We start from the raw sequence: 21,991 nt of genomic DNA on the forward strand, positions 1-21,991 counted from the left end.
AAAATGGTATTTTCAAAATGAATCTCTTTTCCTTTCTGTTCACTATTCTCCTTACTAAAAACATTTTTCCTTCCCTTCCCCTATATTCATTTGTTTTGTTTCTTAAATTTCACACGAGTGAACTCGAGGAAATAAAGTGAGGGTTGCTGGGGGGGGGGGAGGGATGGGGTAAATGGGGGATGGAAGGAGGGCACATAATGTAATCAGCACGGGGTGTTTTGGGGGGTTTTGTTTTAGATTTTATTTATTTGACAGAGAGAGAGAGAGAGAGAGAGAGAGCAGGGGGAGCAGCAGAAGGAGAGGGAGAAGTAGGCTCCCAGACAGCAGGGAGGCCGATGCGGGGCTCGATCCCAGGACCCTGAGATCGTGACCTGAGCTGAAGGCAGGCGCCTAATGACTGAGCCACCAGGCGCCCCTGCACAGAGTGTTATAAGCAACTGATGAATCACTAATTTTAAAAAAACAAAAACAGGGCACCCGGGTGGCTCAGTCGTTAAGTGTCTGCCTTCGGCTCAGGTCATGGTCCCAGGGTCCTGGGATCGAGCCCCGCATCGGGCTCCCTGCTCAGCAGGAAGCTTGCTTCTCCCTCTCCCACTCCCCCTGCTTGTGTTCCCTCTCTCCCTGTGTCTCTCTCTGTCAAATAAATAAATAAAATCTTTAAAAAAACAAAAACAAAAACATTTTCCTACCCTCTAACATAACCCTTCATTCTGTATTTAAAATTATTTATTTGCACTAGTTCCCTTTAGAAAAGTTATGAGATTATACTCTCTGCAACCTCTCTCCATTTTATTGTTCAAATAAAACAAATTCTGTTTTCAAGTTATACTCAAAAGTAAAGTGATTTTGAAATAGGGCATTTCCTATATAAGTACATGAATAGTAATCCAAACTCTTATAACTCACACACTATTATCTAGTTTGTAATTATGCATTCTACCTCATCACAATTAAAAACTAAAACTTGTCTCCCAAGAAGTGCACCCAAGGCCTTGACGGATTCAGTTTTTCCAGTCCCAGCGGGCCCGTAAGGGTTTCCTCCGAGACCCATCTTCATGGCTTGAGTGAGAGTGAGGTAGCACTTGTCTGTCAGCGGCGTATAAACCAGCTTGGGAGCATTGCCCTATGCAAGGGAAACAGAAAGTTTGAATATTCATGTTTTATTAAACCTTACAAACATGAAGTTGTGGGACTAGTTAAAAAGCTAAAAAGGCAACAAAAAAGTTAAAGCTGCTAACACAGAAAAATATCCAAAATATTTTCTTACTAGAAGAAACTTTTTAAAGCACAAACTGAAATTAAACTTATTTAATCCCAAGCATGTAGTTTATTCCATCCTCAATTAACATATTGGAAGGTTTTCCAAATAGTCTCTCAAGTTCTTGATAGTGGTAAAAAGACGTACTGCTAAGGCAAAGAAACCCAAAACTCTATCATACAATAATAATCACTCTATCTTGTATTTTAAAATTCATGTAAATTAATTCCCTGAATCTTATGATCTTCATAAATCAGGACCACTTTGGAGACTCAAATGTAATTATTTTGAAAACTTCCTTATGAAGTTAATAATATCAACTCATCAAATAATTCTCAAAATGTCTAAGTTATAGGGTAAACAGATTCCAATTCCAGCTGCAGTTATAGAGTTTTTCCTTAACTTAGGTAAACAGATTTGGGTCTCAAAACACATTTCTTTTCTGAAAGAGTCAGCGGGCGACTCTCCTGACATACCCTTACTAACATAATTGTCTGACATAGTCTGATGACTGACTCATTATCATGGGACAAGGCAGAGAGGATACAGCTGGATTTACTGAAAACAGGTTCCATGAGCTAGGTTATTGGTTTGAAAACTGTCTATCTCACAAACCGAGAGCATTCAGCAAGTGTATTTTGGCGTGGCTGCGACGGCACCAAGTGTGTGGTGTGGGGGGAGGGGCATGGGCCAGACTCCTTCCGTCAACGTTGCTGGACTCCAATGTCCCTGGATTAAAGAGACAGCTCCATTTCTATATAAATGCTACTCTAAGAAAAGGCACATTCACAGAATTCAGTACAACACCACCATTATTTTCACTTTTCTGTAAATATTTCTCTGATATAACATCTTCTTAATTATGATGAAACAGAAAAGACAGTCGCACACAAAAAAATTCTTAAAGGTTATGACCAAAATAAATATAATTCTGTCATCCAACAGCAAATTTCCTTTAAAACAGTTTCAACTGGAAAAATAAAATACTTTGCCACCAGTCATACCTGATACTCATAAGTATACTGAAGTTCAGAATCCACCATTTGCACATAACATGTATGATCACTTTTCATGTAAAATCTGACTTGTTTTTTCCAGGCCCAGTCTTCAGTTGTATGAACTTGAACTTGGTTTAACTGCTTTACCACATCAATATTATGAATAATATCAAGAATCAGTGCTTTAAGTTTAAGCTCCAGAATGCCAGATTCTGTATGCAAATTAAAATATTTGGAGAAAATGTCAGCCTGTGACTTATGTATTTATTACATATATACACAGATTTTTTAAATGAATTTAAATGGTAATTTTGTGATACATTTGAAAGATACAGTCATACAAGTCACAGAAGTCAAACATATGTCAAATCCACCAGTAAAAAATAAGAATTTTGCATATGAAAATGAAGGCACCAAACTTCAGGGAGAGAGGGTCGGGTTCCTTACGCAAGGGAGCAAGCACACTGCAGCCTATTTCTCCCTCTGAGCCCAAGTATAAAACATGCACAACGTGCCCTCAATGGCTATTCCAGAGTCTGAAAAACACAAAGTATCAGGCAAATTGGGGAAGATCTGAACGAGAAGTGCCACCAAGCCAATCGTCCCTTTTTCTTTGTCTCTCTGGTGTCCCCAGGCCTGGACCCACTGCAGCCAGAAGCCCGACAGGTGCAGTTGGGGCGAGCTCCGGGAGTAAGGCCAGCAGTTGGGGTGAGCTCAGGGATGGGGGGAGGCCGGCGGTCAGGGTGAGCCTGGGGGTGGGGGAGGCCAGTGGTCCGGGTGAGCTCCGGGATGAAGGCCGGCGGTCGGGGTGAGCTTGGGGACGGGGGAAGGCCGGCAGTCAGAGAGCAGAATGGGAGCCCAAGAAAACCAGAAAACACTGGGTGGAGTATGGAGATGGAGGAGATTGGGAAAATGACTCTAGAAACTGGATTTATGATTCCTGGGCTCACCCTCAGCTGGGCGGATCTCTTCCTCGCCATCAAACCAAAGCCTCCGAGAGCCGGCCATTAGATGGCACACATGTGAGGGCGTGTGAGTAGTGTTGCAAAGACTATTTTGTTTGAATTACTGAAGTGTAGTTGACGTGCAAGGTGGTAACTGTTTCAGGAGCACAGCATGGTGCCTGACGATGCTACACACGAGTGAAGGACTTCTAAAAAAGAGCTGGCATCAGAACCACAGCCCAGGGAAGGCTGGCTGGAACGTGGGGCCTGAACCCAACACGATCAACCACTAACAGAAACCGTCAACATTACCCAAAGGATGTAAACAAGACCCAGACACTCGTAACACAATATTCACAATGTCCGGGATACAACCCCACATCATTCCACATGCAAAGAACCAAAGCAATACTTCCTTAAGGAAAGAGAGTGAAGGTGAAATAAAGACACTCTCAGATGCAGGAAACTTGTAAGAAGGAAATCAGAGCCAGCAACTCCACCTACAAGAAGCGCCGAAGGAAGTTACTCCATCGGCAGGAAAGTGAGAGTGTCAGGATCAAGGAAGGGCAACAGAAACGGTGAGCATCCAGGTAAACACAGCAGGACACTCTTCTCGAGTCTTTAAAATGTTTGATGCTAAAGGCCAACACTGTCACGCAGTCTGAGTTTTCAGGGCACGCAGGGGTGCGGCACGAGACCACAGCTACACAGAAGAGGATAAAGAAACCTGTGTGGGGGAGGTTCCTACATTTGTTTAAAGCAATGAATTACTGATTCTAAATACAATATAAAAGCATGTATATTCTAATTCCTAAACTAAACCTCTGAAATAGGTGATGGGTTGAAAGATACAGTCAAAAACACAAGACATAAATTAAGATAGAATAACAAGAAAAAGTTCAAATAACCCCAAAGCAGGCAGAAGACGGACCACTTTTCATACCAGTGTTCCGTGGATCCTCAGAACTGGTATCAATGCCAGTATAGTGCTCTAGCTTGGTCACCAGCTGTGTCTCAATCTGATGAAGACTATGATCTTTGATAGCATTTTCTACATCTTCAGTGAATTTAATCTGCTCTGCCAAACATAGTATCTAATGAATAAAAAGAAAAGTTATTTTTAAAAGGTAAATTTACTTAGAAAATTTCACCAGCTTAAAGAAAGATACCTTTTTCCAGGTTCCCAGCTGTGTACTGGGTTTCCAACAGAATATTTCACGGGAAAGCTCACCAAGAACTCGCCTCACGCTACTCTCCCACGTGCCTAGTTCCTGGTCCTAGACCCCACCAGGCTCACCGTAACCTAAGAGGCTCTGTATTTTCTTCTCCCGACTCTCCTCTTTATGAACGGCTTCTCTTCAGAAAAAGGATGCAAAGGTATCAGTGCCTTCCAAAATAATCTCAGGCTACTACAGAAGTCTAAACTTTCGAAATTCCAATTTTATCTTAAATTAAATTCTGTCTTCATCTTTCAGTCTAATACCCATAAACAGAAACTAGCTATAGATCAGGAGAGATATCCTTATATTTACATAAAACATGAAATGCTAACACTGCTTGAAAGGCTTTCTGTAATTGAACCAACCTAGCACTGGTACTGATACAGCCATTATACATTTAACTATACATTATACATTAACTATACATTATACATTATACTAGCCTTTGAAAACTTATATTAAAATAGTTTAGCAGAGTTCTGAGATGGATGCAGAAAACCAATCATACAAAATGACTAAACCTACTGACCAATTACTATGGAACAGTTTTTTCTGATAGATACTTTTCAGCATCTAGATGAATACCATCAAATGCCTCTACTTATCAGAGTAACTCATTTGGTTATCTACATATACATTTTATAACTTCACACAGCAGGCTAAGCTGCTGTCTTGTTCTAACTTAAGACAATGTATTAACATACTATCAAAAATATTATATAAATACCATTATATAAATAGCATTACATACCATTCTTTAAAGGAGGAATGACTCTTTCCAGGGCAAAGTTGTCTCCCCTAATTTGCGGGACAAACTCACCAGTCTCTTTCATCAAATGTATGAGGAAGCCTTTAAGCAGATCCAAATCCGCTTTTTGAGAAAAGACCTTTGCTCTTTAATCTTCATACAAAAATGTTCACTTGCTACCTCCAAACTAATACTCCTATCTGTGGATTCCCTTTCAGGCAATACTACCGAATTTCTGCATTATAAATGCACATTGATAATCTCAATTTTTAACAGTCCACTATACAACTTCTGTGAGAGGCTAAGAGAAATGGTAGTCGAAATACAGTCCTGGCTACTTCTCAGGCCACACTACCATTATGGTATCTGGGCAGTCACTAATATTATTAATAACCTAAAATCCAGCACTCATTAACAGTGCTTTGCAAACGTTTTACACTTTAACCTTCAAAACAAGTTGGCACCGTACATATCATCATGCCCTCTGAACTGAGTGCCTACAAGAGTCACTCCGAGAACACAGGCAAAAGCAGGATTTGAACCAAGGCCTGTCCAATCCCTTCCACTCAGCATGCTGTCTCCTTCCCAGATGAGAACGTTCCTTCTCTACATTATTTCAGGTTCTTACAAAAAGCCTCTAGAAAGCTGAACTAGCAGTAATAACTCATACCAGATACTCATGCAGTTATACTATTCAATCCCCGTACTCTTGAGAGAAATTTTTCTTCGCACTAACTGCTAAGACTTTGTTTTGGTTGACAGTGAATTCTTTGTTTTGGTTGACAGTGAACTATTCCTATTTTCAATAGTTCATGTTTTTACGGCGACAGTGAACTACTGACACTTTCTGTAGTCCCCATTCTCAGCCAGGTGCTTGCGAGCCCTGAGGTGGGCTGCAGGCTCGGACCAGCAGCTTCCCTCCCGTGCCTACAGCACCCCGCGCATCTCCTGACACCGCTGTCATTTCCCCAATCAATCGCTATGAAATCCTTCCTTCTGGAAATGTTTTAATACTCTGTCTTTTACTCCAAGTTCATTTGAATCCTACCTGGAAGTTGAAAGGAGTAGAATACATTTCCAGAAGCAACAGAGCAGCTTACCTCTGACTCTGCAATGGCATTATTGTTTGCTGATGATTACCCTTAATTTTCTCTAAGAGCTTAACAAGAACTGTTAAAACATACTTCAGTTTGTCTCGACATACCAGAAGATGCAAATGATAGGAATGAGACAATGGCTAAGAATCTAAAATATTCAAGTTTCCCATCTAACTTCTCAAGCTTTAAAAGAACCAACATAAAACTTGTTCCAATAGCTACTAAATGGTTTAGTCTGGAAAGCACATAACCTTGAGCAGTTGGGTAGATTTTCCTGTGAGAAATCACCGAGTATCTCCAATGCCTACTTTTTACAGTTCCCAAGAACCAAAGCCCCTGATGTTCCTTACCCGTGGTATTAGTCTCAGCCTCAGTGAAACAAATCCTGAACAAGGCAGGATATTTAACACAAGTCTCAGCACTACACTGTACCACACTGGGTAACACCTGGACCACGTCCTGTAAGATCCAGATCCACGGGCGTGCTTCAGGTCCACGACCCACCATGCAGACTAGCTCTCGGCTCCCCTGCCAACATCCCAGTTCGGCGCCATGGCCCTATTTCAGACATGCACGAACACCCCGCTAACCTCCCGCCAGCGCCAGCCTCTTGGGTGACTGCACGGGAGATGGAGGCCCAGTGGCATGGATCCCGTGCCTCTGCCTCAGTGATGCACTAACCACCTAACCAGGAAGCTGCTGCATCGCTGACCCCTGTGGCTGGCCTCGAGTGCCTTTGACCCGCAAGCCTCTCAATCACTACCATGCACTTCTTCTGTCACAGTCTACGGGGGAAGGAACAAAGACTCGGAAGTTAAGCAATCTGTCAGAAGTAACTGCTAAAGAAAGAGAGAACAAGATGATGCCAGTTGTCGGGCCCCCCGGCCTCCGTGTCAGGGATCTTCCCATGAAGCCAGGCCTGCCTACCTTCCAGACAAGACATGAGCCCCCTTACCTGTGAAGGGAACAAGGATGGGTCAATTGAACCTTGACAACTTCGTCCAGCAGTAACACATTCTATCAACAACTGCTTCAAAGTCTGCTTCATTTCCAAGGCTAAATCATTTAACCAGGTCTGAAAATAAAATTAAGAATAATATATACAAGGAGCTCCTGAGTGGCTCAATCAGTTAAGCATCCAACTCTTGGTTTTGGCTCAGGTCGTGATCTCATGGTGGTGAGATTCTCTCCCTCTGCCCTTCCCGCCTGCTCATGTGCTCTCTCTCTCTCAAAATAAATGAATAAACCTTTCAAAAAAATAATAATATACACAAGTCATGAAACAAATATACACTCTATTGACTGACCCTATTCATTTATTTCAAGAGGCAGGATTATAATTTCTTATTGACTCTCACACTCCCAAAATGTGTTCTATGACACAGTAATTTATTAGTAAAGAAGTTAAATAATTCGAGGAAAACAATTTTCTTACTCTTGGGATAATGGTTAAGTGTGAAAACTCATAAATGTATAGTTAGCTGTCACCGTCATCATCTCTACAAATGACAATACGAGCAAACTAACCCCTTCATTTCAACATTACAAGAAATCAAACTAGAGAACCGGGCCAATAAAGCAGAGTCGCGGTGACTGGCTCACCTCGGGGCTCATGCTATCCTGTGAGCTCATATTCAGAAAGCTGCAGTGGAAGAAGGGACTGCTTTATTAGGGTGAGCTCTATTATGTGGGGAGCTAAGCTACTTCTTTAAACAGAACTAATTTTGTTTCAGGGTCAAAATAATACATTTTTCATTTGAAGATAGATAAAATAATAAAGTTAACTGGTATTAACAGAACAGTAACTGATAACAATAGCAATGAGTATTTATTAATCATGACTCTAAAAGACTGTATATTTGCAATAAAATGTAAGTGCAAAACCTACAATGCAAATAGCTTTTCATCATCATTAAACTCTAAGCTCTGGACTTCTCCAACTCTGGAGCCCTTTCCGGTATGCAGCAGCCTGAACTTCACTGCAGCTCAGACGCCGCGGGGGCTCCAGCATGAGAATGACTCTGTGCGAGGCCGCACACACCCGCTCTGCTGATCACGGCCTCAGCCTGCAGACTTCCCGTGCCCTCTGCCAGGAAAGCTGCTCAGACGCACGCTCTACTGCTCAGACGCACGCTCAGACGCACGCTCCTCCTCCCTCTTCGTCCGCTCCCAACAAAACCGCAAGACAGGCAAACAACAACACAGCAACAAAACCCTTCACCAAACACAAACATGGGAGCTCCTAACAAACCTGTGCTTCCAATCACCTGACTGATGTCATCAACATCCAATCAAACGTTGAGGCCCACTCAGGAACAGAAATTCTGCTCAACTGTAGAGATAGATATGTGCGTGATCAGTCACAGGCCCCAGCCACTAGCTGGAAGATAATCCTGGTCTGTGAAAATTACAGTTCAATGTGCTGCGACCTCCTGCTGTCTGGTTTCAGCTGTACCCCTGTCGTACGTCTTTGACCATTCACTTCCAAGGCTCCAGGGTCCATTAATCCACAGTTGTGGATGTGCATGCATTCGTTTTAAACTTACTTGTTCACCCAAATCATCTCATATAAAATCATCTTATACAGTCATCACCTCATACAACACATTTTGGGTGGGTGAGAGTCAATAATAAATCATAATTCCACCTCCTGAAGTAAATCATCTTTTTCAAATACCTAGTGAGTATTTAGGCTCCTAACACTATCTAGTGTACTTCAGTGGACGGTCTTTGCAGCAGACAGTAAGATGGGTATTTTACAGACGACAGAGCTGTGATCCCAAGTCACACAACTAGTACGTCACGCAGCTAGTAAGTCACACAGCTAGTAAGTCGAGGAGTTAAGATTAATATCCAGTCTTTCCGACTCCAAAGATTCTTTTCATAATTACACAATGCCTTCCAAAGACTAAAAATCTATATTTTCTTCAATATCAAATCATTCTCAACCTAACAAATAATTCTTTTAAGATACAAGATGAGTTTCCTAAAAGGCCTAAGATCACCCTACAAATAGACTAAATTATTTTTGATACAAAGTTCATAGTTTCTTTTTATTTTCATACTTGAAGAATTACTTGCCTCTACATTATTTGACAGAAGAACTTTATTTTTAAAAGGTACAACTTCTCCCTCTAAAGATTTCATTGCAGTTATATGTTTAGATTCTTCATCGAAGCACACACTGTTAATACCTATAATATAAAACAATTGAAATGTAAAAGGATTAAAGGCCTAATAAACAAGATACATCATTACCACAGTGTATAATGTGTACCTCATAATATGTTTAATTATTGGAATTATGTTAATTGTCCCATGTAATAGAACAGTTTTTCCTAACCAAAAATTGAAAACAACCAAAATGCCCACCAATAGGTGAATGAATAAACTATTTATATTCAAACAACACAATACTACTCAGCAATAAAAAGAAGTAAAATGTAGGTGCAGGTATCTCAAAAACATGATGATGAGCAAAAAAAGGCCAGACACAAATGAGCGCATGAAAACACGCACGGATGATTCCACTAACATGATGTAAGACAAAAGAGAAGGAGGAAGGGGGGGGCAGACGGGACCTCCCTTCCTCCAGATTTGTACTTTATTTTATGGTAGACAAAAATACTTCAATATACTGATATACACATACACCCAATTTTAATCTTCACAAAAACCCCGTAAGTTGTTATTTCCAATTTAGAGGAGGAAAGTAAACTTCAGAGAGGTGAACGGGGAGCTGGCTAATCCAGGGTAGAGGCCGAGTTGAAAGCAAGCCTGCTGATTCCAAGAGCTCTTGCCACCGCCTCCCCCAGCCCAAACCAGAGCTGCGGATGGAGCGCCCGAGGGCCTCACCCCCAGGGCCAGGCAACACCGGTGTAGGGCCCCGGGAGCTAAGACAGGAGGGCTCCACAGGCCATATGGCCTCGGTCACCTCCCCCACTGGGCACTGCCGCACCAGAGCCGCCCCCGACCCCAAGCGGCATGGCTGCACTCCAACAAAACCGCATGGCAGGAAGCGCAGCACCAAGCCAGGCGGCCTGGGGGCCTGTCGGTGGCTGACACCTGACCATAAGTGAAGATGGCGACGGTGTTTCACCTCATTTGAAAAATATAGCTGTTCTCCAACAAATGGAACATTCTGAGACAACAGTCATCATTATTTTTATAGCAGACGGAGTGCATGGTCCCTGACCCGCTGACAGCAACTCAGCAGGAGGGACATGCACGGCACCATCACCACACTGTTCACCAGGTGACCTCGCCTCGGCCCACAGCCGGCCCCCGACGGCCCTCCCCCGCCCCAGACCTCCCCAGTGGCAACGCCTTCAGAGGGTGTCCACTCGGCAATAAAGGGGTGCGTTCTCCTTCTCTCTGCAGCCAGTGCCTGCCGCCTTCCCACCCTGCTGCTAGCAATGACCAGCACGCTCTGCAGACCACAGCTTAGATGTCCCCTTCGAGATGGCCCAGGAGGACGCGAACTGCTCCTCAGCCGCGGCTGTGGCAACCACAGGAGGTGCCGTGGGTCTGTCCACGCAGCAGGCTGTCCTTCCACTAAACTATAAACTCTTCTTGAGTGGGACACGCATTCCATTCAACAGTCTACCTCGGAGCCTAATACTATGCCTGGCAGATCCTGAAACACAGTAACTACGTGTTGAAGACCTGTTGACTCTTACCAGCAAACAGCTTTTTGAGGTGAGACTGGATCACTGAGGGGCTAGTCGACTGGCCCAGCACCTCCAGCAGGTCATCGTCACCGAGGAAATAAAATCTGGGGAACGCTGAGCGTTTCTCCTGACACAAACACAAACAAGAACAAGAGCCTTAGATTTTCAAATGAGTCATGCAATAAAGGACTTTAAAATTTATTATAGAAGTACTTCTAAAAAAACATGCCTCCAGAAACTCATTTAATGATTTCTGACATCTCTGAAGCTGATCAAGTATCGTCAGCAGAGAATTTCTGATTCCCGCGTGAGTAGTTAACGTTGTGACTCTATTGTCTGTCTTGATGTCAGCCATTATCGACCTACAGAAGAAAAAACAGTTATTTTTACCTTTATTTTAGCAGTTTTCGGCTGAAAATACTGAGACATTTATTTTTTGCCTGCTTAGAACAAACTAAAAGTAACACTATTTTAACAGCAACACATCATTATGCTTCTAAGAAATAATGCTAAAAATTAAGAATAGCCCATTACTGTTTTTAAATACTTTATTTCTTCTTCTTTAAGTGAGCTTTACACCCAGCGTGGGGCTTAAGCTCATGACCCCGAGATCTGGAATCCTATGTTATACTGACCAAGCAAGCCATGTGCCCCCCCCATTACCATTTTCAACCTACCTTATTGCAAATTCTCCAATTTCATTCATTCACTAAACACCTATTAAGCCCTATCTCGTAGAGATAACGGCCCAGTGACAGAGAAAGATATTAAATATTTTCTAAAAATATTTAAATAAAATTATGACAAACGCTTGAGAAAGTCACTGAGGTGGAGATCCGCACGGTGACTAAAAGAAAACGTTGGTGAGCAGGAAAGGAGCAAAAGCATCTCTGAAGCAAACAGAGCAGTGCAAGGGAGGCTGCAGAAGTGGACACGGAGATTAGGCTTTATCCTCGGAGCAAAGGGAAAGAAAAGCAGCAATGAAACTTCCCTTGTCACAGACTACTCTGGCCGCTGGGCAAGCAGCTTAATGGAGAAGACAAGCACAAGCCGAAGGTCGGGAGAAAGGAGAGACAGAAAAGATATGCTCCAATAGATCAAGTAGGTTAGAATCAACAAACGTGCTAACTTAATGCATTTGGAGGTGTTTGGGAAGGTCAAATATCCATTACGCTTCCGCTCTGAGCAATTAGTTAGGCGGTACCAGTTACTGAGAAAGGAATGGGGAAGATTTGGGCTAAAGGGATGAACTTGCGAATCTAGTTTTGAAGTGCTGAGGATGTTCAGTATATTGGAGCTCAGAGGAGAAAGATGGGCTCGATAAATACCCTGAGAGGCCGCAGCAGGTAGAAGAGAATGAGGGGGTGGCCATGAGCGCCCACAGAGGGCACAGAGAGAGAGAGAGAGAAGAACCGGAGGCTGAAACCGGGGGAGTGCCCACACCTACATGCTGAGAGAGGCCTGAGCACCAGGAACTCGAGCGGACCCAGACGACCAGAAAACTAGACGACAATATCCCAGAAGCCAAGGGAAGGAACTCTCCAACAAGAGATGCTCACCTCTGTAAATACTAGTCAGAGATGAAGTAAAACGAGGCATGAAAAATGCCCAGCAAATTTCAACAGGAAAGGAATGGGTAACCCTAGGAAATAACAGGTATAGATCAGTACTCTTACTTATCATTACCCTTGTGCTCCAGTACTATTATTGTTAATATCAGGTAGTGCGGTAGGGACAGCAATCAGATCCATGTGGTTCAAGAAGTAAATGGCTGAGGGCGCCTGGGTGGCTCAGTTGGTTAAGCGACTGCCTTCGGCTCAGGTCATGATCCTGGAGTCCCGGGATCGAGTCCCGCATCGGACTCCCTTCTCAGTGGGGAGTCTGCTTCTCCCTCTGACCCTCTTCCCTCTCGTGCTCTCTCTCTCTCATTCTCTCTCTCTCAAATAAATAAATTCTTTTAAAAAAAAAAGAAGTAAATGGCTGAATGAGAGCAAACAGCTCCTTGGAGGATCCAACAGAGAAAGAGGTTGAAGACACAGACGGTACTCATAAAGTAAAGGTACTTAGCTTGTGTTGAGCACCTCATGATATGAATGAAAAAACTGCCACGCGTGTCGATGTTTTACGCTGCCATACTTACCGAAAATCCTCATCAACTCTGTTGAAGCGTGTCTGTTCTTTTGGCAACGCTCCACGGCCAAAAATGGGTTCCAGATATACCCACTTCCTCTGAATATGGTTTAAACTCTGTAGGTATTCATCTAATTCTGCAAGTTTTCTTTCCCAAATTGACACTTTATCTTCAAATCCTTTATAATAAGGAGAATCCTTTAAGGATTGAAGAAGGCACCTGTTATCTCCAACTTGATTTACTATGTCTTTCCAGTCTTTAATTAGCTTGATAGTTCGACGTTGGCTGTCTTCATAATCAGTCAAAGTAAATACTGCTCCAACTCCCCAAAGATCAAGTTCACGTAAAGCTTCTCTGATTGTAACTTCACCTTGTGCCCGACTATTTAAATCCTAATTAACACAAAATATCCATATTTATTTCAACATTAATAACCATAGACATAAATCATAAAACATTTCAATAGAAGATATATGTTTATTTGGTTTTTCACAATAAAGCAAATAATAATAATAATAATAAGTGAATATATTTTACATGCAATCCAAGAGAATTGCTAATTTATCAAAGAGATACCAGATACTAAGTATCCAGGTTCACATGGTCAAAGTATGTATAAAGTTCTGCCATATACTTTTTACTTCTAAAAAAGAAACAGAATTCAAGAATCTATCACAAAACACAAAAATAGGCTGGCTTCGGGGCGCCTGCGTGGCTCAGTAGGTTACATGACCAACTCCTGATATCAGCTCAGGTCATGACCTCAGGGTTGTGGGATCCAGCGCCAAATTAGGGTCTGTGCTGGGCATGGAGTCTGTCTAAGATTCTCTGTCTTCCTCTCCCTCTGCCCCTCGCTCCCTCCCCCTCTCTGAAAAAAAAATAATAGTCTGGCATATTTAAAATTTTGCACACCTCAGGAATTTTATTGTAATTTAATTTTAAGTTCTGATATGCCTAAAGTGATTAATAACCATCTTCTACACAAGCCATGCTTTATAACCTCACAATTATCTAAATAGGCTCCAAGATTATGAACACACACAAAGGTACATATTTTAAGTATGAAATACGACAATCTGACATCAAGAGTACTTTTCTTTTTGGGGCGCCTGGGTGGCTCAGTCGGTTAAGCATCTGACTCTTGGTTTCAGCTCAGGTCGAGATATCAGGGTCATGAGATCGAGCCCCATGTGGTGTGTCGGGCTCCTCGCTCAGTGGGGTGTCTGCTTGAGATTCTCTCCCTCTGCCTCTGCCCCTCCCCCCGTGTGTGCACACGCTCTCTCTCAAATAAATAAATAAATAAATAAATAAAATCTTTAGAAGAGAGCAAATTCTTTCATTTTTACACTGAATGGGCAGAATGCAACACAGAAAGTCAAATGTTAAAACTGAGAGCTGTGCAAGTTTTACTTTTACCTGAGACCTTTTCTAAACCTGATTAGCAAATTGGTTCTTGGTTTAGCTCTCTGGATTTTGGCTTCTCTTCGCTTTTATTTACAATATATCCCATGATTTTAAATATATTTTATGTAAAATGATTTGTATTTGTTTGCTTTTTTTTTTAATTAAAGCTGACTCCCTTCTTAAACCAAGACATTTCTTCATTTCATATTTTTTCTCTCTCTCAAGGAAGGGGTTTATAATGCTTCTATACCCCCACACATATTCAGGTGCATTACTAAAGAATAATGGAATAGGGGAATAGTCACTATACTAAGAGAAAAAAAATTTAACTTGTTGTTTTATTTAAATAAAATACAAAGCAAAACCATATGTTAACAAAGGTCATATCTATGAGATATTTATAAAAGTGAATCCTACTTTAAGGTCTGAAGCTTTGGCAACAACCGTATCAGCTACTCTGAGGAGATCACCAAACAGTAACTTCTCCAGGCTGGTCCCCCGAGGAAGACCAAGTAGACGAAAAAGGTCAAGCCAGTGATCTGGAGATAGATGCTCTCCTCTCACATATTTCAAAATAGGTATCACAGTCTGTTAAAAAAACATATGTACACACATATATATTATCAAAATGCAAATTATTTCCTTTTATGATTAGCTATAAAAATTTTAATTACTGCTATCTTATTTAATAATCTAGAAATCAAATTCTCAAACAGAATTGCACAAAATTTTTTATTAAACATTGCTGTGGATATATGCAAGTATCCCTTTGTAGCATGATGTATTTTAAAACATGACCTAAAATATTTCTATTTTTATTATTTAGGATACGACCTATATCCTAAATATGCTAAATGACCCATATCCTAAATTGCAGTAGGAGGTATTCCAATTTATGGAAAGCATAAATTTCTTAGTTAAAGCTTTTCCAAAAGCGTAGGAGAAATATCAGTAACTTCTATGGTTTATTCTATCCTTCCTATTTTCTTCATGTAATGGAATCACTAAAACCAGAAACTGGAATCCCAGCTCCCTCAGCTGCACAACGACCCCAAGGTGACTCTGGCACAGCAGGAGCACCAGGTCTTACTTTGTATCTGTCGACTTCTGACTGCAACTTCACCGTCATGGCCGAATGTTCCTCCACTTTCCGTAACCTGTCGTGCCAAGTCATCAAGAACTCCTCCAACAGATACGTCTTAGTCCTGGAAAACATCAGGACACCTTAAAATGCACATCCCCCAACACACCACCAAGTTATAAGAATCTAAACAGCGCTTATGAGCCACACCGAAACGTGATCCAGTCTTCGCTGGCCATTTCCTGAAGCCCCTGCTGGAACTCTTCATAAAGCGCCCAAATCTGCGCAGAGCTCTCAATGTCCTTGGAGATGCTACACGCCAAGGAGAAGCTGGGCTCTTCTAGTCCAAAATGACGGCAATCATCACTATAGAAAGAAAGAGTGAAATATCATTAGATTCTTAAAAAACTGTTACATCTCACTATTACTGAACTGCGTTCCCTGTGTGTGCATGAATGTGCGCACACCTGCATATCTGACAGTGAGCCAGACAGTGGGGGACTGCGTGAGAATTTTACTGTAACTTTTAAGTATAACCTCTTTTAAATTCATAAATGTGCATTTTTCTAAAGGAGTCAAAGTGGAGCTGGTAACACATATTATGTACATTATATACATCATAAAAATAGAAATATTCAGAATCATTTATATTCACGGATTAACTGAGAAGAGATTAATATTAATATCCAAGAGTTAGATTCTGGAATATAAGATACCCTTTTAGATAAAAGGTATAATGCCATTTAGTAAGTGTGGTACTGAATCCTCCACTCCCCCATGAAGACAACTATCTTACGGATGCATTTGCGCAAAAAGAGGCCAAACCTAAAACCACATTTAAACTTAATACCTTGTGGGTGCCTGGGTGGCTCAGTCGGTTAAGCGTCTGCCTTCAGCTCAGGTCATGATCCCAGGATCGTGGGATCGAGTCCCGAGTCGGGCTCCCTGCTCAGGGGGGAGACTGCTTCTCCCCCTCCATCCACCCCCTCAACCCCCACTGCTCCTGTATGCTCTCTCTCTCTCAAATAAATAAAATCTTTAAAATAAAATAAACCTAATACCTTGTATTATTGTAACACAAAACAATTTTTTCTTGAAATTGTCTTATTATTTTGCTAGGTTCATTTTTTTTTTCTCAGAGTCTCTGAAAGCAATTTGCCATTAATTTTATATATCCCATTTTTAAATACAATGAAATCACAGAAAGCAAGTAAGTATTCCAACTCCCTAATTTAACTTTTAAGTCAATTTAGTTTTCTGTTCTACTTCTAGGCTTAAACAGAAATTTGCTTTTTTTTTCATCTCCTGACAGAGCCCAGCCACGACTGCTAAGAAAGCAACAGCATGAGCCCTTCTTAGTTCTGTCTTTAAAACTACAGAATTTTATAAAGAAAAACATTAAGATAAACAGATATAAGAATGTTACTGGCTTAACATATACAAATATAAACCAAAATGACTACTATCAATTTTAAAGAAAAAACATACACCAGCTTTTTCCTTATGACTTCAAGATCATCAAACTCAATTTTTTTCTCTTTTATTGATTTGGCACTTGTATCAAGAGCATTTTGCTGGCCAGTTTCAATAATATCATCACCAGGCTTTAGTTGGTCCCAACGAGCTTTAAATTTTTCCAGTTCTTGATAATAGATCTGAAGACGTGACTTCACATTTCCTTTCATTACTTCAATCTGTAAGAGTCAAGAGTTTATATAATTCAATTCATTGTAAAATCTCACTTTCCTTTCATATTTTATTTCTAACATTTTCTATTTAGAGGTGAATAAATACCAATACCAATTTTTCAAAAGATTGTTTTCAATTATTGATTTCAAGTACAATAAAATTTTGATTTCAAAATTAGACCATAAATATTTAGCAATAGGAGATATACTGCAAGCATCATCATTAAAAAATCATTCATGTTATTAGCAGCTTCCACCACAACTCTCAACAAAGTTGATGCGATAAAAGATTTGACCAATGACTAGAGCTGTCCCACACAAGCATACAGCTGCTTAATTAAGGGGGCGTGTCCCGGTCACCCACGCCAAACAGTAAGTTCAGTCAATGGGACGTAAGTACAAGAGCTGTGTATAGCTACCAGGTTGTCCCTTAAAAGACGCCATACGTAGTAGGCAAACAAATTCGCTCATAAGAAAAACTGAAAATAATACGACATACATTCTTTGTATGGCAGGAAGCAAATCAACTATGTGAAATGTTTTACTACATGGAAGTGCTGAGGAGGCGAATTTCATCAGCAATATAAAATTCTTATCTACCTGAACTGTAACGGAATAAAGATAAGCAAGAGATCTTAAGTGAGAAAAAATCAAGTTTCCATTTTAAGAAAATGACTAACAGGTTCTTACCTGATCTTTAATCATAAGTTGGTGACTTTCCATCATCAACTCAAATTTATCCCACTTAGCTTTCAGATTGCTAATTGTTTCCAAACCTCCACCTGCCACAGTTCGTAAAAGTCTGTTTTTATCTTCAGCTTCTTGGAATAAGGGCAAAATCTAAAGGTTGACGAAATAACACGTAAAAAACCAATTTTATCAAATTTCTTAAGGTTCATTTATTCTTATTTGTTCCATGACTAGCTTTTTTAAAATCAAGATTTCTGCTTTGAAATGGTTTGTTAAATTCCTGGATATGAAGCTCCTAATACTAACTTATTATTATACGCAAACCCAGCTAAGGCTGTCTAACATGAGGGTAAAAAAGGATCATAAAGGTGCTCTACAGACTGAGTGACACCGTGAATCAATAAGGACAATGCTACGGTGCTATTCAAGGCAGAGTTCTCACTATAGCAGTTCTACTCATAAGAAAATACTAAAAGGGCTTCTAAAAGAACTAAGATTAGGGATTATCTAAAAGCAGAAATAAACTACATTATTCTACTCAACAGAGAGGAAAAGTCATGAAGATCCTTAAGAAAAAGACAACTGAAAACATGGAATCGAGCCATTCTGCACTAGGACACTCGGTAGAAGAGATAGAAGAAAGTAAGGCTCTAATTTCCCACATGTGAACAGGACTCAGATGAGCCTGAAAAGACAGGATGACAGTCTCCTAGTCAGCCTGCCCCCACTCCTCCGCCATCCAATCCGCACGGCAACAGAGAGACATAAAACACAATTCTGTAACATCCTGCTGCTTAGAGCCCAGCAAAGACTGCCCAGCATCAACAGGATCAACCCTGAAGTCCTGACGTGGCTCATGTGCCAGAGATCTTGTCTAGCTCTTCCTGCCTCGTGTGGTGCCCTAGCATGTGACATCCACGTCTTTTCTCCTCGTTTCTGTGTCTTCCCTCCCACTTCACTCTCAGTCTCCTCTGTACTTCCTCTTACACTTCAACTCTAAATTTTGGGATGTTCTACCCTGCTCCTACAGCCTCCTTTGTCTGCTATCAACCCATGGTCTAGTCCATCCCATGGCTTCACACTTCATGCACATAAAGATGGCGTTCAAGTTTTCATCTCTAGTCTTTATTCTACGTTCCCTATTCCTCATTCAACTTCCATCTCATATCTCAATCCCCACCACCTCCAAAATCCCAACATCTTCCTCTTCCAGTCATTCCCGTTCGTAGTAAATGATACCAGTAGCTTCCCAGCTGCTCAAGCCAAACTTCTAGGAGACACACTCATTCCTCTTTCTCTAACGCCCCTCTGTGTTACACCGTGAAAGTATATTATTTCACTTACCTCTGAACTATCTTTATAATTTCAAGTCTATCACACAGGAGGGACACATAAAAGTTTCCTGACTTGAATTATTTCTCTTCCTTCTTCTAAACAGTTAAAATCATCCATAATATAACCACTCTATTATATGTGTGTGTGTATGTGTACTGTGTGTGGGGGAAGGGGGTGTGTAGTCCTAAATTCAGCTCTAACCTCACACTTCAGCATCCTAAAGTTACAACCCTGGAAGTAACAGCATGAATTATTTAAGTAAAGTCTTACTCTAACACGGCACATCATAAAACAGACTGTAAGTACTCCTGAAGACAGTAATAAATAGGACTGTTACTGTCTCACTGCACCAACGTAACACCAAGAGTCCAATCATGAGCTGACCAACTGGAACAGATAATACATACTCTCTTACAATACTGAAATCATATGATATTTCTATTTTTTTAAAGATTTTATTTATTTATTTGAGAGAGAGAGAATGAGAGATAGAGAGCACGAGAGGGAAGAGGGTCAGAGGGAGAAGCAGACTCCCCGCTGAGCAGGGAGCCCGATGCAGGACTCGATCCCGGGACTCCAGGATCATGACCTGAGCCGAAGGCAGTCGCTTAACCAACTGAGCCACCCAGGTGCCCTGATATTTCTAAATAGTCACATAATATTACCTAACTGAAACATCTCAACAATGAATCATGGAACACTACATCAAAAACTAATGATGTAATGTATGGTGACTAACATAACATAATAAAATAAAATTTAAAAAAAGAAACATCTCCAGTACAGTACAAATAAATTGATAACTTTACTTTGCAATCCTCACCTCTGGTTTCCGTTCTTGTAGCTTACTATATTGTAAATTTGCATCGCCTATCTCCTCCACAGACTGGGGCATAACTGTTAAAACTTCCATAGCCTCAGTAACAAATGTATCAATTTCATGTAGGTGAGCTGAATTAAGTGATATTGAAACAGAATGTTATTATCACCAAAAAGATTCCATTGCATCATTTTAAAAATAAAGAGTGTTAGAAGTCATCACTACATAGCATACATTAAATCTTAAATTTTTATTTGCTCACACAACGAAATTTTAAAATACAGAATAAGCAAAGAAATTTCTCGTCATGGAAGTTTAGCTGTTTCACATTATACCTCAAAATTTTGAGGAAGTTAAAATGTACTCATTATTAGTAAATTTTGCTCAAAATTGGTAACTTTTCCAGTCTTTTAGATAATATGTTAACACATCTCAGTTTAATGGAAAAAGAAACAATGTGGAATTTTGGAAAACAGTAGTAATTTGAAAGAAGGAATACGTTCTAGCAGAATTACCTACCTTTCTCAGTAACATATACAACAAACTGATACTTGCTCATATGGTAAATAGTAAAAATGCCTTCCATTTTTAGACCTCTTAAGAGTTGGATATGGACTTTCCTACTTTATTAAAATTATCATTTTAAGAACACTTCATTTCATAATACTTTCTAGGTTGGTTGATTTTAATCATCACTGGTATTTACATTTCTAATTATCAAAGTGTATGCCTTTATGTATAAAATTAAATTAAAATAAAAATTAAAGAGTATCTTTACCCTGGATGGACTTCTTCAAAGAAAGAACAAGCGTATCAAACAGCTTCTGGATGAGATCATCAATCACAGTCTTCACAGGGTTACAATTAATATTTAAACAATCTACCTTGACCGCACTGAAAAATGCCAATGGACATACTTTGACATGAAAAAGACTTATTAGAGGAAAAGAGTCTTGTTGTAACGATTTTAGCACACATTTCAAAATGTAAATCAGAAAGTATTACTGTGATCTTTAAGCACATTTAGATTTCATTTAGTAAAAATGCTTTCCACGTACTATTACGAAGTTTTCATTAAACAATGATTTTGTTATAATACTACAGTTTTTTACAGTCTCACATGAATATATTTAAATATTTACAAGCCCTTTACTTGTCACAGTGTGCAATGTACTTATCTGAATATAACATGAATTCACTATTCTGCAGTCATATACAAACAATAATGATAAGGGAAAGAAAACAAAGACAGGAGAATATAGATTATTAAGGCACTAAGATAATAAAACAGTAAGATATCACTTTATACCGATCAAATTAACAAAAATGTAATGAATTGTTAATTCATATCTTCAATTGTGTGGGGAAACAGACCTCTCAGAACCACTGGTCAGAGTATAAAACCATGAACTTTTGTGAGAAGCAATTTAGCCATATATCAAGTAATTTTAAAATAGGCATATTCTTTGTCTTATTAACTTCACCTGTAGAATTTATCCTAAGGAAATTTCCAGAGCATATTCCAAGATTTATATACAAGTATCTTCTTCAAAGCATCAATTATAATAGTGAAAAATTAGAAACAAGTTAAATACAAAAATGGCTAAATAAATTATTATATATCCATACAATTAAAAATCAAGTTTTTTGAGGACTAGGTAATAACAAGACAAAATACTAAAGATTAAATAACAAGATACAGTAAAACCCAAATTTTTATGTACTAATATATCTAAAACATCAAATATTCAGAGCAATTTCTATATTTTAAAAAATTTATAAAGCAAATGTACTGTTTTAATGATTGGAAAAAAGGCATTCATTTTTTAAGAACACTAACTGTTTGCACGATATCCTTCATGCAAATTGTAATGCTCTAAGTAAAGAGAAGTTGAACCAGACTTGTT

General features: G+C 40.0%; 1 protein-coding gene across 1 annotated transcript in view; it reads right to left on the minus strand.

The window, feature by feature from the left end:
- DYNC2H1 (dynein cytoplasmic 2 heavy chain 1) overlaps positions 1 to 21,991 on the minus strand; it is a 318,727-nt gene that overhangs the window by 264,186 nt on the left and 32,550 nt on the right. The window contains exons 19-33 of the mRNA XM_028105952.2: positions 20,863 to 20,978; positions 20,088 to 20,215; positions 17,930 to 18,079; positions 17,040 to 17,245; positions 15,762 to 15,917; positions 15,561 to 15,675; positions 14,888 to 15,058; positions 13,076 to 13,458; positions 11,165 to 11,297; positions 10,945 to 11,062; positions 9,347 to 9,459; positions 7,221 to 7,340; positions 4,144 to 4,294; positions 2,263 to 2,468; positions 941 to 1,123 (exon numbers count right to left, since the gene is read on the minus strand). Of these exons, the coding sequence (XP_027961753.2) occupies positions 941 to 1,123; positions 2,263 to 2,468; positions 4,144 to 4,294; positions 7,221 to 7,340; positions 9,347 to 9,459; positions 10,945 to 11,062; positions 11,165 to 11,297; positions 13,076 to 13,458; positions 14,888 to 15,058; positions 15,561 to 15,675; positions 15,762 to 15,917; positions 17,040 to 17,245; positions 17,930 to 18,079; positions 20,088 to 20,215; positions 20,863 to 20,978 (2,449 nt within the window). The remainder of the gene's footprint in view (positions 1 to 940; positions 1,124 to 2,262; positions 2,469 to 4,143; positions 4,295 to 7,220; positions 7,341 to 9,346; positions 9,460 to 10,944; positions 11,063 to 11,164; positions 11,298 to 13,075; positions 13,459 to 14,887; positions 15,059 to 15,560; positions 15,676 to 15,761; positions 15,918 to 17,039; positions 17,246 to 17,929; positions 18,080 to 20,087; positions 20,216 to 20,862; positions 20,979 to 21,991) is intronic.

The sequence above is a fragment of the Eumetopias jubatus genome, unplaced genomic scaffold (genome assembly GCF_037043125.1).
Source record: "Eumetopias jubatus isolate StellerSeaLion01/CBP00866 unplaced genomic scaffold, mEumJub1_p1.0 scaffold_13, whole genome shotgun sequence".
In the NCBI taxonomy this organism is placed as follows: domain Eukaryota; kingdom Metazoa; phylum Chordata; class Mammalia; order Carnivora; family Otariidae; genus Eumetopias; species Eumetopias jubatus.